Source organism: Tamandua tetradactyla, chromosome 6 (assembly GCF_023851605.1).
Source record: "Tamandua tetradactyla isolate mTamTet1 chromosome 6, mTamTet1.pri, whole genome shotgun sequence".
In the NCBI taxonomy this organism is placed as follows: domain Eukaryota; kingdom Metazoa; phylum Chordata; class Mammalia; order Pilosa; family Myrmecophagidae; genus Tamandua; species Tamandua tetradactyla.
This window is the reverse complement of record NC_135332.1, coordinates 169,755,490-169,773,681: the sequence shown is the minus strand read 5'-3', so window position 1 is coordinate 169,773,681 and position 18,192 is coordinate 169,755,490. Positions and strand designations below refer to the sequence as shown.

Below are 18,192 nucleotides of genomic sequence, written 5' to 3'. Positions count from 1 at the left end.
CCGTTCACATCAGTGGGACCAGACAGTATTTGTCCTTTAGTTTTTGGCTGGACTCACTCAGCATAATATTCTCTAGGTCCATCCATGTTATTACATGCTTCATAAGTTTATCTTGTCTTAAAGCTGCATAATATTCCATCGTATGTATATACCACAGTTTGTTTAGCCATTCTTCTGTTGATGGACATTTTGGCTGTTTCCATCTCTTTGCAATTGTAAATAACGCTGCTATAAACATTGGTGTGCAAATGTCCGTTTGTGTCTTTGCCCTTAAGTCCTTTGAGTAGATACCTAGCACTGGTATTGCTGGGTCATATGGCAATTCTATATTCAGCTTTTTGAGGAACCGCCAAACTGCCTTCCACAGTGGTTGCACCATTTGACATTCCCACCAACAGTGGATAAGTGTGCCTCTTTCTCTGCATCCTCTCCAGCACTTGTCATTTTCTGTTTTGTTGATAATGGCCATTCTGGTGGGTGTGAGATGATATCTCATTGTGGTTTTGATTTGCAACTGGCATCATTTTTAATGGATGCAAAATATTCCACTATATTGATGTACCATATTTTATTTAACTAGCCCTCTACTACAGAATTTGTTATAATTAATATATGTTAATTATAAATATTATAGTAAGGGATACCTTGTACATAAATGTTACTCCATTATCTCAGAACATCTCCTTCAGAGATTCCTAGATGTGGAATTCCAAAGAAAACATACTAGAATGATAATGAAAAGTTAGCTTACGTTAGCCATAAAGAACATGGTGAAGATTAATCATTGTCTGGAAGGAGGCCTTAGATAAGAAGTCTTTTCTCCCCACATGTGAGAACACTGAGACCCAAAGACTGAAACTGAGTTGCCAGAGGGACAGAGCTCATTTATTAGTGACAAAACCAGGTCTTTTGACTTGGAACATCTTACCCTTTCTATTACCCTACACTACTGCTTCTGAAATTTTAACTTGAAATTAAAAGTAGCAAGTCACCAGTAGTATTCTTTGAATGTGTAAAATTATAACACTTTGCTTGATTACAAATAATGTTCATTCTTAATGCATTTCTATATGAGTAGCACTGAATTTCTATATGCAGGAGCTACAGTTTTGTCCTCATATCATTGCTGTCACACACATACAATAATATTCAATTATAGCAGCTTCAAAAAGTCAATGACATCAACTTGATATGTTTTATAAACTGTGCCACTTGTTATACAAAAAGATAGTAACAAACCACATGCTAAGGGGCTAAAATTCTATTCAAAAGTTCTTTTAAAGACCGTCAAACGCATATATGTCTTTAAAAAATAAAACAGAAATACCTAGAAATGTTTATTAATGACCTGACATTCCCATGATATCTAACAGCTACAAAACTTAAATCATTTCAACCTCAACGATTATAACTTAACAAGGTAATTATTTCCTTAAGTATAACTCTGGATTCAGACTGCCTTCTCAGCATGGATGGCATCACACTCTCCCTCAAAATAAGCCTCAATGAGAGCAATACCCATGGTTCACAGCTTGTGTTTAAACTTGCTGCTGACTCATTTGTCCCTTGATAACTGAGCCTTTCTTTACTAATAACTTTAATTATAGCCATCTCTCATTCTAAAACTTCCCCTTTCCTCATGAACGGACTTGCTATCCTTGTGGACTCCTGACTGTGAGACACCAAGTAAATATGTCACCTCAAGGATTCTTATCATATGGTATTTTGTCTGCTAAAAATAGAACCTGCATTTTTCATGCATTCCTCTGCCACATGTGGTTGTTGTGAAGATTAAGTGAGATGATGTATATGTAAGAAATTACTGTGGTTATGTTTGAAATAGCTTTCATGGAATCTGTTCTAAACTTGTTAGTGCAATAAATATCCTACTCCTCTCTGCCTTCACACCACAACTATTCATAGAGGAAACATCATTCTTAGGTATTACTGAATGTATTGACAAAACCCAGGGTCTGGAAAAGGAAGTCCCAGTCTTAAGTCTCACTCTGTAACTTACTTTGTGGCCTGGACAAACAACTTACCCTTTATGGGTCTCATATTTTTACCTATAAAATGGGGTTATGACTACTTATCTCCAGGGGCCATTTTGAAGGGAGTACGAAGCACATCCAAATAAACTGCTATATAACAGATAGCATTCCTACTCCCTAATCTCTAAATGGAAGTGACTGAGAAAGAGATAATTTTTCAACTAGATGAAGAAGTGCTATTGGAGTACATCAATGCAACTCAATGACCTGAAAGGCCGAACAGATTATTCACTACTTAAGAGCTCCCTGGCATTTCTTTGATTAGATTGGGATTTGGTAAAATTTAACACCATGAAGTAGTACTCTTCCATTATAAAGCTGGTGAAAATATAGTTGTTATTTTCATGAAAGAATCCTTCAGATACTTGGAGACTGGAAAATGTTTCAGCCTTTACTTTGCCAAGATAGGAAAATTGAAGTGAGCATCTATCCCTGGCTTCTATTCATCAGGCTTTTTTTCAATTATTATTGTAATTCCTTGCCTCCAGAACATATCTAAAAATAAACAGATTCACTGGCTCATTTATAAATCATAGTCCTTTGACCTGGCTCCACAAATATTATGGGAGCCCAATTTTAATCAGGACTCTCAGAACAGCATTAAATCTAAAGAAAAAAAATCCACTATATGTTATTCAAGTTTAATTCCATTTTGTAAGTAAGGTATACACATCTTACAGAGCATTTTAAAAGAATATTACTATTTTGCTGTTCTGCCATTTGAGAATTAAAGAACTTTTCAAAATAATATTTTAAGGGAAAGGAAAGGTTGTCTCTATTACAGTGTTATTAAATATAGGGAAACTTTATATAAGAAAGCATTTCTTTCTATTTGAATTTCCCTGTTTTCTTTTTTTCATTTTACAGTGAATCACAGAAACAACAACCATAATTCCAACATTTATCATTTTGTTGAATTTTATGTTCTTAATAAGAAAAGTGTTTCCCCCTGAGTATATCACTCCAGAAGTCTATAGTTTTCTTTCATGGAATAATGACTTTGTAAGCAATAACAAGGAAGGGAGAGGTTTCTATTTTTTAATATTTATCCCTCAATCTATATTGTAAAATACCTAAAAAATAAGGTATTATGATTAAATGCTAAATCTGCCATAATTTGTGATTACTGGTGCCAAGAAGTAAAATAAAATATACTTGGTTATTTTGATCAATATCAAAACAGAAATCCACTAAAATCTCTAAGATCAGGAAACCACTAACATATTATTCTTCAAAACGGGTGATAATCAGTGATGAAGACTATTGCAGATTACATTAGAAAGATTTTTGGTAGCTGTGATGTTCAGAAAGTAGACTTAAGAAATGCTTACTATTTAAATCTACAGTAAAGGCAAAAGCCTCATGGTTGCAAAACATTCCAAATTGTGAAATTTAAGTAATTTTTAAAATAGACAAAAGCAAAGCAGCTTCCTCTGTCATTTTTGGAGATCTCAGCATCAATTTAAAGAAAATGCTTATATTTAAAAGAAAGCCTATTTCAAAGTATAAATCCGTATACTAAGTACAAATAAGGGCATGAAGTAAATTTGTACCGCACATCATTCAACATTTCTGTCCTATGTGTATACAAATGAAGGTGAGATGAGACTAAAGTTTAAAAGAACAAGTTATTTGCATTACTATTTAAATCTTTAAGGAATAAAAGTCTTAATCCCAAAAGAAGGAAAGGCAACAGAACTAAATAGATGCTAATATAAAAACAATTTACATAAAATTGTTATGTGGCTCACATGGAAAAGGGGAAAAGAAAGGCCATATGTACATCCTTGCGCAGAGATGTATTGGACCTGGCAAATAGCATTTACAAAAACATTCTGTATAATAAATCATTCTAGCTACTCTCATTTTAAATCAAAATTATCTTCTTTTTAAAAACATGAGCATAATACAATTATTAAGAAGGCAACAAAATAAAAACTTTCATGGAATTCATCCTACCACAAAGACAGAAGAAATCAGGGGGATTATGGTCCATGTTTGAGAAGAAAAAAATAATCTTCTATAAAATATTGACAATACTACTATAAAACAGCAAAACTAGAATCAAAGAATGGTTATTTTAAAGCTTGGCACAGCAGTTTAACAACTGAAAAATGCCCTTGTTATTTTAATAAACGGAACCAAGAAGATTGAGAAAGTCTTCAGCTTTGTTTTGCTTTCCCTGTTCCCCACCTCAGCAGTGGGGATAATACAATGTAACTTTCTCTGGTGGTAGAGGATTTTCTTAGCACTTTGTGGAAACTGTTGGTGTTCAGAAATGGACAGGCTGATTTGAACCAAAAGTTAGATAAAATGCAGAATTACAACAATAAAAAGCAATTTAGAAAAAAAGATCAAGCCAAGCAGATAAGCAAACTTTGTAAATCTGTTTTCCGGAACTGTTTATCAAGGCAGTTTTGTAATTTTTAAAAGCCAAAACAAAGTAAAAACATGCTGACTTACATTGCTTCTTTAGGTCTTTAAGCTGTTGCTTATATTGTACAAATTTTTCATTGTTTTGGAAGTCTGCATCAGAATTCTTAGTCTGTAAAGCCAAAAATTTTTTCTCTACTAATAATTTTAAATCTGGTATTCTTTCTGGACGCTCTTCTTTTACCTGAGGGAGACAACAAAATGATCGTAGTTAAATGTTAACAATAGTATTAAAGTTTTGTAATATTATTTTTATTGCATTTTATTCTAACAAAAACACAATGAAGCAGAAAACATAATCCCCCCCAACAGAGAATCAGGGAGGGTTAGGAGTTGTTCTAGAACACACAGCTGGTAAACAAAAGAACTCAATCATCTCATTCCATCTTAAACTCGTACTAATTTGCTGTGTCCTGATAACTACTGGGGAAAATCACAAAACAGTGCAACTCTGTAAGTGCTAACTTTACCAGAACCTGAGCATCCCACTTATTCCTTTTATCCAGGTCTGCCCACCCACTTCTCCCACTCCCAATAGTGATTATTCCATCATCATTCTCCTCAAAGCCCCTCTTCTCCTGGCCTTCTGCTCCAGCAGATAAGAGGGACTATTACTTTAGGAAGGCAGTTGAGGCTTTAATCTTGAGCTTCCACAATTGCCTGCCATAGCTAGGAATAAGTGCTGCTCCACTTCCATCCCATTACCCCGTGCTGTTCAAGGATGAATTCTCAACCCATATCCTGCTTTTTTTTTTCCTAACAGTTTATTATAAAATTTTCAAACAGCCAGAAAAAAAAGGAAGAATTGTATTATGAAAGCCCATTCATCTATCTCCTGGATGCCATATTGATATTTTGCTCATGTTTGTTTCATCACATTCTATCATCCATCTCCCTCTCCCTCTATCCATCCTCAACCTTCTTCTTAAATCTATCTTCTTCATTCTCCCTCAGAAAAATCTTTTCTTTTCTACAGGCTCTTTTCCCCAAAAACCTTTAAATTGGTTTGTCACTACCATATTTAAAAACAAACAACCCCTACCCCTAATAATCCTGTGGCCCCCAACCCAATGATTTTTTCTTCATATTCCAGCTCCTTGGAAAAACATCATCTGTACCCAGTGTTCCCCCACCCTTCATCCTCAAACTTAGCCACTAAAATCAAGCCACTGAAACTGATCTTCTTCACTGAAATTGCTCTTCTTCAGGCCTTCATAAATGAGTGCTGGGATCACTGACCCTTTTCTGATATTCCTACCATTAAGCAGAATTCACCAAACTCTTCATTGTAACCCCTTACACCTTCGACAGATTTCTATCACAGCCCCAATATTCAATCACATTTATTTTGATACGTCCCTTTCCCCTAACAAAATGTAAACCTTTTGAAAGCACAAGTGATTTATCACCATAATATCAGTGCCCAGAATACAGTAGATAGTACTCAAGATGTGTGTTTGAATGAATTAATCATATTAGTTCTAAGTATACATAATTTACTAATTATTACTATTAGTAGTAATAAAGTATACAGTGCAAGGTGTGAGCCGGAAGACAACAAAATAATCTGATCTTGGTCTCCTTCTCCGGTTTTACAGATACATGAAATAATGTAGAAAGAAATCAAATGACTTGTCTACTATCAGAAATCAAATGACTTGTCTACTATTTGCCATAGAGGCAAAGCTAAAACTAAAATCTTGGCTTTGGTTCTAGTCAGTGGGACATATTTCTAATTTTACTGTATCTGAGTATCAATACGTATAAATCAATCATCCCTAAATTATCATGCAAATTATGGTGCACAATCTGCAAAATAGCTGTAATTTGTCTGCTTCCTTTGTCATGAAGGAAAGAATTATATAATTTTCTTTTGTATAATTGCTATAAATTTTGATTAGTTATACCTAAAACAAAAATTAAGCATGAAACCAAAACACTTAAATTTATATTTACAGTACATAATGTAGGAACTGACTGTATTCTTGATGATACTCAACCAGTGCTAGATCTACCATCAAAGAGAGTTCTGAAAAACTGAAGACAGGCTTTAATAACACGTCTTACATGTAATAAAAGATTTAAAATAAGTCTTCTAAGACTACAGCCATTAAAGTTCAGTTTGGAAAAGAGAAGGAAGGAAGGCAATTTAATATTATGCTTTATGCCTCAATAATTAGAGCTGTTATACGTTGTGACTATCTATCCTCTACCTCTACTGTGAACAGAAGAGGAAACGAGTTTAGAATCATAGCTCATAGTTCAAAATCTGAGCTCTTTTAAGCTTAGATTAGATACAGAAAATAAATTCTGGTTGTCAGAAGAGGATAACCACAAGAAACGACAGTCCTTTTCTGGATTGATAAAATAAAAATAATTTGCATCCACCTAAGATGTTAATAGTAATATTACAGAAAGGCAAAGGGATGAAATTTCTCAAGGTCTTTGATAAATTGGAAATTATAATCTAAACTGGGATGATGAGAAAAGATCTGAGCAGACAGTAAGTAAAATGCAAATTTTCTTTTCTAACAATGTCTCTAACCCACTCAATGTACTTAATTTCCCTATTTCAACTACAACCACCAAGGAAGAGTTGGATAGAAGATTGGTAGGGAGGGAATAGGTTAGGCATTCTGAGGTTGCCAACATGGCAACATAAAATAGACTAGGAGAAACCTGCCAAATTTAGCCATTCAAAGTTTTTTGGTTTTTTTTTGTTTGTTTGTTTTCTTTTCACAGTCTGACCTTCAAGAGAATTGCTCTAAATATCTTCCAGAAACTCTGATGCTGCAGGTGGCATAGCTACCCATTGCAAAAAGAACTTACTGTACTCTAGCTATCAAAAGGAGAGCCTAGAAAACATTCAGTATCTGTTTAAATCAGTGCAATAAATGGCAGCTAATTTTTTAATAGTTTCTTATTCTGCTTGTATTTTCAAAGAAATGGATACATTTTTCAAAGAAAAAGCCATTTTCTTAGTAGCCAATCATATATGTTACATGGTATGAAAAAAGGTTAAAGATAGCCTTCTTTTTCTAGGATAAATTTAAAATACCCAGAAGAAATTTGGGAGAAGAAGATCTATTAGATCACTAAGTCCATCTTTTATAAAGTCCCTACATACAAGACTCAAAAGCCCAGTGAATTTGAAAACACTGGGCTAATGAAAAACAAAATTTTAAAACCTGCTTTACAGATTATTATCTTTATACCATTATGATTTAAGTATAGTAGAACCTAGCAGTCAGATACCATACATACATATCTGATGAAAATTTAAAACTGTCTAGTGAAAATTTAAAACCGTACTCAGGAGGGAAAAAGTCAGGTTTTTATGCACCAGCCACTTAGCTAGCCAGTATTTAGTCAATGTCCTCTTTGTACTAAACATTATAGCTAAACAAGAGAGAAGGCCAGAATTATTGGTTGGTGGCAAACCGGGAAGGCTTAGAGTCAGGCTGTGGAATTGGGACCTAATCTGATAGGCAATAAGGAGTAATAATCCCATATGAACCAATTAAAAAAATATTTATACAGTTAAGACCTAGAGGATGCACCAAAAATAGGAGAAGTCAGTTAGCGCCTTAGGATAAGCAATAGCAGAGGAGGTAGCAAATTGGTCAGACTGTAACGCTATTTTTGAAGAAGAAGCACTAAGACTTGGTATGGGAAGAAGACATGAAATTGAAAATGATTGTGAGATATCTAATATGGGAAACTAATTATATGGCATTCTCTTGAGAAAAAAAGGGAACAAGGCAGTAATAAATTTCACTTAGGTCAAGTTGAATGCCTGGATGTCTTACATAACATTTAAGTGGGGATATCTGGTAGGCAGTTGGAAAGATATTTAAAATGAGGGCATGGGAAGAAAAAAAAAGAGAGAGATGAAAGGAACTCTAGAAAAATAAAGAATAAACCAGGAATGAGGAATACTGAAGACATAGGAAAAGGGAAAACGGCCTAAGAGAGATAGTTGTCCTTTGAGAAAATGATGCAGCAAGAAAGCCTAAGAAGACAAGGTATGAAAAAGAGTCCTTGGATTTAATTACCAGAATGTCACTGGTGAAATCATAGCACTCAGTATAGTGGAACTGTATGTGTCTCAACCTACTAGCCTGTACAGCTTCTCTCCAGCAAGGATTATTTCCCTGGTGTCTGCAATTGCCTGGTGCACAGTAGATGCTCAAATGATGTTGATGAATGAGTGAATTAGAGAGAGGCCAAATTATACTGGGCTGAAATGAGAAAAGGGATTAAGGGAGTTCTGAGTGAGAAAATGAATAAAGTTTGGTGGTAAAGGAAGAAGAGAGAGAGCTGAAAAGCAGAGCAAAGGGAAAACAGAGTTAAAAAGACTTTTATTTGCAAAGAGAATAATAGTAGAATGAGGCTGATGTGTTGGAGAAGAAAGAATGTGGACTTCAGACAGGTCTGAGTTCAAGTTGGGTAATGGATTTTGGGACAATCTTCTGGGGCTTAGATTTCTCTCACCTCTAAATTAGGAATTAAAAACACTCACTTTGTTGTAATGACTTAATGAAATAATATATGTGTTATTTGTTAAATTAAATAAAATTTAATTTATTTAAATATCTAAATTAAATAAAATATATTATTTATTTAAATATCTAAATATAGATATTTAAAAATGCTATTCTTTTTCTTCCACATTTAGCATAGAGACTTCAAGATGTTTGTAGATTATGTGAAGAAGCCAATAAGGAAACATAAATGAAAAACACTAAGGGAAAGTGACATTTCATTTCAGAAAAATCATTCAAGTACTCAGGCGGAAAAGAGGTAAGAAGACCAGCCGGGAAAACAAAACAATAGTCTTTAATCAGGTGTCACAAATGCCTACAGGCCTATGGAGATAGGATAGGACAGGGTAAAACCCACGATAACTATAGGACAACAAAAAGCAGAAGGGACTGTGGTGAAGTAGTTGGTGCCTGCCCCAGGTAAGGGGGAAGCTGCCACTATGTTCCAAGTGAGAATGCCATGTGAGAATGTGAGCCCAGGTTTTTAAAGAAAAGTTAGAAATCTAAATTTTTATGAGATATTTTCTGGTTTTAAAAACATTGTATAATCCAGGGTGGGCCACAGTTGGCTCAGCAGGCAGAGTTCTGGCCTGCCATGCCAGAGACCTGGATTTGGTTCCCAGTGCCTGCCCATGCAAAAAATAAATAAATAAAAATAAAAACATTGTATAAGCCAAACAACAAATTAGCCAGAAGGCTAGAAATTGATACTTCTAGTTTATGCAAAAGAGGTATTTTGGATATAGAAATAAAGTAGACCTATAATTTGTGGGTATCTAGTACAATTCTGGATTCCACCTTGGAGATGAAATATGGTTTTTCCAAGCAGGTCAGAGAAGAATAGAAGAAGACAGATGGACGTGTGAGGGAGTTAGAGATGAGGGTGGGGGTACAGGGTTAAGTAATGAATTCCATTTTGACACACTAATCTAATGTGCTTTTAACTAAAAACCTGGGCTCTAGTCTAGAATTAAAAATGAAGCTCTACTACTGACTAAATAACCTTTAGTCAGGCATTCTCAGCTGGAAAAGTTACTAAATGACTCTAACCCTAGTTTGCTTTTCTTTTTCTTTTAGTTTCTTCAGTTATAAATAAGAACAGTATTTACTTCAGTGCTGCTGTGAGGAATAAATGAATAAAGCCTCAGCTGTCTGCCAGGGAACATTAAAAAATGAGTGGTTGTTATTGTTATTATTATTATTATCAAAATAAACACACACACAATGGTTGGATACACAGGTCAGGAGCTCAGACAGACTGATGTGGAACTACTGATGTGGAGAGGTTAATGTATGGATTTAATGGAAACCATGGAAATGAATGGGATCACCAAGGAAAATGAATAAAGAAAAAAAGGGACCACAGGCAGAAAGAAATCTAGAGAATATCATATTTAAGGGACAGTTAGAAGAGTCTAAAAAAATGGTATTATAGTTAAGAAGAAAACTCAAAGACTATTATTTAGAAAGACTAAGGAATTTCAAGATCTGTTGAATGTTGCAGAGAAGTCAAGCTAAATCAGGATTAAGACATTGGGATTGGTAGACTGGTCACTGGTAAATTCATTAAGAGCAAAGAGATAGGCACAAAGTGCTGACACAAAGGTACAGATTTTTTGTTTTATGAATGGTTACAAAATGAACAGTGATAGGAGTAAACACACCAATCCCCAAAATTTGTAGAAATACTCCAATGAACTATTCAAAACCACTTGTGACTATCTGGTACATTTAATTAAAACCTAACACTGTGACTGCAGCATTTCTCTCATCTTAGCAAAGGGAAGGCAATCAATGAGCTGACTGTCAACTAAGTTAACTGGCTCTGTCCCTGTTAACAGAAGCTAGTAGTTTTAGGGGAAAAGATAATGGTAAAAGCAAAAGGCCTTGACCATACTGAAACTACGTGTTACTTTCAACACGTCCAATTTTTTAAAATATATGTGATAACATACCTTTCTTCCATACAATATTGTATACATTTGCAATTACTCAGTGTGTCATTTTATCACCACAGGGCAAAGTCAAGGTCTCTTCCTCCAATTATCACTACTGCCTTATAGCCATCATATCACTGGGAGGGGAGATCACAGGAGCCAAGGATACCAATGGGCTAGGACATTCATGCTTTTTGACTCATATAAGAATGTAGTGTAAAATATGTCATTCCTGTAACTGAACCAAGATTCAGATGCATTTACTTTCTCCAAAACAATCATTGTTAAATGTTTGGCTCCCGAAATAACAAATATCCAAAGATTTACATTTGGAAACCATGCAGCCTTTTGAAGTTTATACAGGGACATACTACTGATAAGCTATCTGCTTTGTGTTCTGCTAAGTACACTAAATATTCCATGCTCCAATTAATAGTTAGTTTGGCACAAGGTTACAGGACCTATTTTCATGCTGGGAATCTAGAGGGTATTGTTTCATTAGGTCTGAGAGCATTCACTCAACAAATATTTACTGAATCTCTATTGCGTATGTGGCATTATGCTAAGCACTGAGACATTTATATGTAAGTTGGTCCATACTTATGATGCAACACCAATCCAACTTATACACAGGGTAAACTTATATAGGCCAACACTGTTTCTACCTTTTATAGCAAAAACTCCTGGTAAAGGTTTTATTAAAAGGCATGTCCAGGCTGAGAATTATGAGGATTTAACTGACTATAGTCAAATTACATATATATATATATATATGGAGATATAGAGTTTATTATACTGCTTTTGTCCTATTTTTTAAAAATATCATATTGGAGAGGATGTGGAAAAATAGAAACACTCATTCATTGCTGGTAGGAATATAAAATGGTGCAGCTGCTATGGAAGACAGTTCAACAGTTCCCCAGAAAGCTAAATATAGAATTACCATATGACTTGGCAATCCCATTGCTAGGTATATATTCCCAGAAGAATTGAAAACAACTGATGCATCATAAATGTGGGCCAACTTACATAAATGTCTCAAACAGGTATTCCACACCAAAGTTCTTAGTGACATTATCCACAATAGCCAAAAGCAACCCAAGTATCCATCAACCGATGAATGGATAAACAAAATGTGGTATATACATACAATAGAAGACTGTATTCCAACTGTAAAAATGCATGCAACACTATGGATGAATCTTGAGGACATTATGCTGACTGAAATAAGCCAGGTACAAAAGGACAAATGTTGTATGATCTCGTCAATATGAATTAACTATAGTAAGCAAACTCATAGAAACAGAATCCAGAATACAGGTTACCAGGGGATTGATTGGGGTAACAGGGAGTTGATGCCGAATTTGCATAGAATGTCTATTTGGGTTGATTGTAAAGGTTTGGAAAGGGATGGTGATGATGGTAGCATATTATTGGGAGTACAGCTAACAGCACTGAACTATGTATGTGAATGTGGTTGAAAGGGGAAGTTTTGGGTTATATATATTTTAGAATGCAAGTTAGAAGATAAAACCTGGGACTGTGTAACACAGTGAACCCTGTTGTGGATGACTGACTTGGGTCAATAGTACAAGTATTCATGAATTATAACAAATGTACAACAATAATACAAGGTGTTCATAATGGGGGTATATGGGAAGATATATGTAAACTATGAATTATAGGTAACAGTACTATTTTAATACTCTTTCATCATTTATAACAAAGGTACCACCAATGACAGTGTCAATGATAGGAAAGTATATGGGAACGTTGTATTTTTTACATGACTTTTCTGAAAACCTATAACTTCTTTAATTAAAAAATAATTATACACAAAAACCCCACTATGCTAAGTGAAAGAAACCAGACACAAAGTACTACATATTGTATGATTCAATTTATATAAAATGTAAATATAAAGAACTCTACAAAGACAGAAATAGATTAATAGTTATATAGGGATGAAGAAGGACAGAGGAACTGAGAGGTGATTGCTAAGGGGTATGGGGTTTTTCTCTTTGGAATAATAAAAAAGTTCTAAGGTAGACAGTGGTGATAAAAATACAACTCTGTGAATATACTAAAAGCCATTGATTGTACACTTTGGATAGATTGTATAGTATGTGAATACAGCTCAATAAAACTGCTTTAAAAAAAAATCATACACACCAGTGGATTATAATCCATCATCTAATGCCAGTTTCTGTTGTCAATTGCACAATTTGCACTGAACTCTTTGTAGTTGACTGGGTTTCCTAGGGCTATTATGCAGCATAGGTTTGACTTCTGACAAAACACTTAAGAGATTACACTTCCTTGTTGAGCATTGCGATATATCCAATGAACTTCATAGTTTGCCAAGGTGTTGTGAAGTGCCATTATTAAGCAGCAGTCATCTAGACGGGAACACCTTTCTACCTTTAAATCTTTCAGAAACATTTTGAAAATGAATAAAATTTAACATGTGTGAGAGTGCTACTGGTCTCATTCTAACAGATCAGCAGTGTTAGCATAGACACTTGTCCAATAAATGGCAGTTGAATGAGGCAAACTGCCATCTAAGTACATCTGTTACTAAACATTCATGTTGCTGAAAATTATTCCAATAAATTTCTCATAGCACCATGCCCTCTATAAGATTATGACTAACAGGAATCACTTACCAGATTACAGCATTACGATTCCAAACTGGGGGGAAAACCCCAAACTACTGATCTTCTTGGTTTTTATTTTTGAAAGAATTCAAAGAAATAGGTATTATTTGTTTATTCATTTATTCATCCATTCAATATAGTTACTGAATCCCTATTACACACAGGCAATGTATTGGGAATTGGGGATACAATAGTAAACAAACAAATGTGACCATTGTTTACAAGGGATTCTGGATGCAGTGGGGGAAAGTAGTAGTATTCAAATAGTCAAACAAATACATTATCACAAGCTGTGATAAGTGCTATGAAGGAAAAGTACCAGATGCTAGGAGAGCAGATAACCAAATATTGAGGACACCATTTCCTAGGCAATCTTCTTAAGCACTGCTCAAGTTCAGGTCATATTGAGGGGCGGGTGAGATGATGATTATTATTGTTGTTATTAAAAATACTTTACATTTGCATAGCACCTTTGATCCAGTGGTTCAAAGCCGTTCATACATAAGTATCATTATAGATGTGGGGATTGGGCAGCTCACAATAGTTAAGCATCTTGCTCAAAGTCATGTTGAGTCAGTTTCAGCTCATTCAAACCCCATTGCAGCTTAATGTTTTGCTTTGTATATGCCTCCAAACAACAACTCAGAATGAACTTTTAAACCATCTTAATTTTATGAAAACATAAAATACTGGTTTTATCATGTATCCTATCATCTAGAAAGACGATCTTTCAGAATGTTCAAGTCATCTATTGAAGATCCAGTTCCAGCGCTACCTTGAAGACAACATGTTTGAGCTAGGGTGATGTTCCCAGGATGCTCTGAACCACTGAGTAACTTAAAATGTTTCTCCTGTGGCCAGAACACATAGACTCAGGCAGGAGCCAAGGAACAAAAGTAAAATGTTACACTCTCCGCCTTCCCCATCCCATTATTCCTAATGACCAACTTGCAATTTCTTTCTTTTTTTTTTTTCTATTGCTGCAACTCTGGTTCTGCTGGTTTTACAGTCTTGGAAGCTTAAGAATGATTTCACTGAAGGACTCCACAATGCCTCCACTGATTTGGAAGCTGAAGATGCAACTGGGCAATTGTGAGCTCCTCACAATACTGAGCAGTCAGACAAAAAGGGAGGTTACAGAATTGGCTGGGGTAATGAATCTTGATTATCAAGGGTAAATAGGATGTTGCTATAGAGTGAGTAAAGGGAGGTACATGTCTGGTACTTGGAACACTTCCTGGTTTTGCCATTTCTAGTGGTAAAAGATAATGGAAGACAGAAACAACTGCACATTGCAGAGCCATCAAGAACTCGGTCTCCCAGCAATGAAAGCCCAAGTGTCTCCACTAGATAAAAACCAACAATTAGCTGAGACCCATCTGAGGGCAAAGAGAATATAGATTAGGTAGCAGAGAAGGGGAGTTAAAAGTACAAATTAAGGGTTTAGAACCAATATTAAAATGAAGACTGAAATATCTAGTCATTTCTTCCTTGGTTTGAAATTACATATTTATGTTTTTGTTTTTTCTTTTTGAAATTTATATATTTATGTTTTTAACTATTTTTTCCCTCTCTCTTTCTCCTAATATTTTATAAAAAGTAAGGTGGTGGCAATTAATTTCATAATTTAGTTCATTAGTTACATGAACTAATTAGGAAACAGCAACTGATAAGATGTTGGGCTATTCCCCCTTTTGGGGAGAGGAAGAACATTTTTTCATTTTCATGAGCGAGAGATATAATATGTTCAGAGGGAACATTTTAGTGTTGATGCCACCTGTAACAGTTTGAAAGTATTACGTACCCCAGAAAAGCCATGTTTTATCTCTAATCCAATCCTGTGGGAGCAACCATTTCGTTCAATTCTGATTCAATGCTGTAGGTTGGGATCTTATGATTAGATTATCGCATCAGGGATGTGGCTTGCCCAATTGTAGTGTGACCTTTGATTAGATGGAGATGTGACTCCACCCATTCCAGGGAGGTCTTGATTAGTTTACCGGAATCCTTTAAAAGAGATACATTTTCAAGAGAGCCAAAAACGAGAGCATCAACAGAAACTTTAGAGCAGAGCTGACATAGATGCCAATAGTTGGAAAACAGAGACACAGACGTTTGGAGATGTTTGGAGCCCAGCAGATGTTGACACACGATGCTAAGCAAGTCAGAAACTGGCCAAGGAAAGCCTAGAGATGAAAGCCAGCCCTGGAGAAACAAAGTGAGGAACTCCCACAGGAAGAGAGGCTGAAAGCAAAAGAGTCAAGGAGCAAGGGACCAACACGTGTGCCTTCCCAGCTGACAGAGGCGTTTCAGACCAATCAGCCTTTCTTGAGTAAAGTTCACCTCATATTGATGCCTTAATTTGGACATTTTCATAGGCTTAGAATTGTAAACTGCAACTTATTAAATTCCACTTTTTAAAAGTGGTTCCAGTTCTGGTACATTACATTCCAGCTGCACGCAAACTAACACACCACCATTTGCAAATTTAAGTGTATACAGAGGTTGAGCAGCCAAGCTCACTGATCTACAGTGGCTGTCTAGAAATATTTAAGTAACTTTCCTATGTCTGGAGAATTTCCCACACTATGAGTGGTATTTTTGGCTATTTGAGGTCTCTTTCTCTTCCAAATGAATTTGCTAACTAGCATTTCCAAGTCTATAAAGTAGGTTGTGGAATTTTGATTGATACTGTGTTGAATCTGTAGATCACTTTGGGTAATTTGACACCTTAACTACATCTAGCCTTCCTATCCATGAGCAAGGAATGTCTTTCCACCTATTTAGATCTTCTCTGATTTCTTCTAGTAATTTTGTGCAGGTTTCTGCATAGAGGCCCTTCACATCCCTGGTTAAGCTTATTCTTAGATATCTGATTCTTCTGATTGTTATTTTGAATGGAATTGTGTCTTTATCTCCTCAGTTAGGTCATTGCTTGTGTATGGAAATATTACTTATTTTTGTACATTACTCTTGTAACCCACCACTTTCCTGAATTTGTTTATTAGCTCAAATAGCTTTGTCCTAGATTTCTCAGGGTTTTCCAAGCATAGGATATGTCATCTGCAAATAACAGAAGTTTTACTTCTTCCTTTCCTAATTGCTAAAAGAAAGAAAAATTGACCTAAACAGATGCAAAGATATTCTGTGCTCATGGATAGGAACACTGAATGTTGTTAAGATATCAGTTTATCCAAACAGATCTACAATTTGATACTGAGTTATATGTGTATGAGCTGGTATTTTCCAGAAACTTTGAATAACTCTGTGACACTTAAGATTCAGAACCGGAGTTCTGCAGCTCTGAAAGTCAGTATTGCTATATACAAACAACAGTTAAAGTAACCAAAAAAGAGATCAGGCTTCAATTAGAGAGAAAAACGAAGCTAATCGGGTTTGGACTAAGGTAAATCAGAACATAGGGTAAAAGACTATAGTGTAAGTACTCTAGAGCTTCACCTACTGTATGAGACCAAAGGCAGAGAGGTTTATTATGTCTAAAACCTAAATTTTCTGTAACACACAATCTAATCAATCTGTCTGGATACCTCATTTAAACAACCCAAATATATGGAACCCAGAACAAGAACAAGGCCTTGTAATTCTGTATAGCTTAATGTAATATCCAGAGACATCCAAGACTATTGCAGACTGATAATTAAAAAGTATTGGTACAGTCCCTTGAGGGACTGGAGAAAAAATATGGAAATATTAAATTTTCCCATCTGGGAAACCCCTAGTACGCTCTCAAAAACTAAAGACTCCAAAGAAAATAGGCCAAGCTTTTGACTTTAAGGCTTGCCCTTATGAAACTTATTTCTATGGCAGAAAAGCTAAGACAACTTATAATGAGTCCTAAGATTATTTCCAGGAAACCTCTTTGGTTGCTCAGATGTGGTCTCTTTCTCTCTAAGTCCAACTCTACAAGGAAAATTATTACCCTCTCCTGTAGGTGGGACAGGACATTCAAGGGTAAAAGTCTGCCTGATAACTGGGGACATGACACCAGGGTTGAGCCTGACCAGGCACCAAGTGATCGACAATTCCTTCTGAGCTAAAAGGGGAAAAGGAGATGTAACAAAATAAGGTATCAGAGGCTAAGAGAGTACAAATGGAGCTGAAAGGTTATTCTGGAAGCTACTGTTATGTAAACTTCAGCTAAATAGTACTAATTGCCATGGTTTACCAAACTCCAACTAACATCATTCCTGTTAACCTTTAAGGACATCTGGGACTCTAACTGAGACTCGATACAAGTTTTATGTACAAAGTTTACTTTCGACACAGCGTACCCCAGTCTGGACTGGCTAGACTGACCGTGAGACTCTGCTGCGGTGAGATTCCCGAGCGGTGCGCGCTTGCCCGAGCCGCGGCAGCTGGCGGCCGGAGCTCCTCCCTCCCTCCTTCCCAGGCCGGTTGAGAGTCTCGGAGAGGCAAGTTTCCCAAGCCGTGGTGGCCGGCGCCCCTCTTTTGCGGGCGGCTTCCTGGACCGGATACGAGTCTCGGATCAGAGGGCTACCCAAGCCGCAGTGGCCGGCAACCGGCGTCCCTCCCCCGCGGGTGGCTTCCT

General features: G+C 35.9%; 1 protein-coding gene across 2 annotated transcripts in view; it reads right to left on the bottom strand.

Annotated features, from left to right (window-relative positions):
* NSMCE2 (NSE2 SUMO ligase component of SMC5/6 complex) overlaps positions 1-18,192 on the bottom strand; it is a 351,982-nt gene that overhangs the window by 191,042 nt on the left and 142,748 nt on the right. For both annotated transcript variants that reach the window (XM_077167641.1, XM_077167642.1), the window contains exon 4: positions 4,515-4,668. In XM_077167641.1, the coding sequence (XP_077023756.1) occupies positions 4,515-4,668 (154 nt within the window). The remainder of the gene's footprint in view (positions 1-4,514; positions 4,669-18,192) is intronic.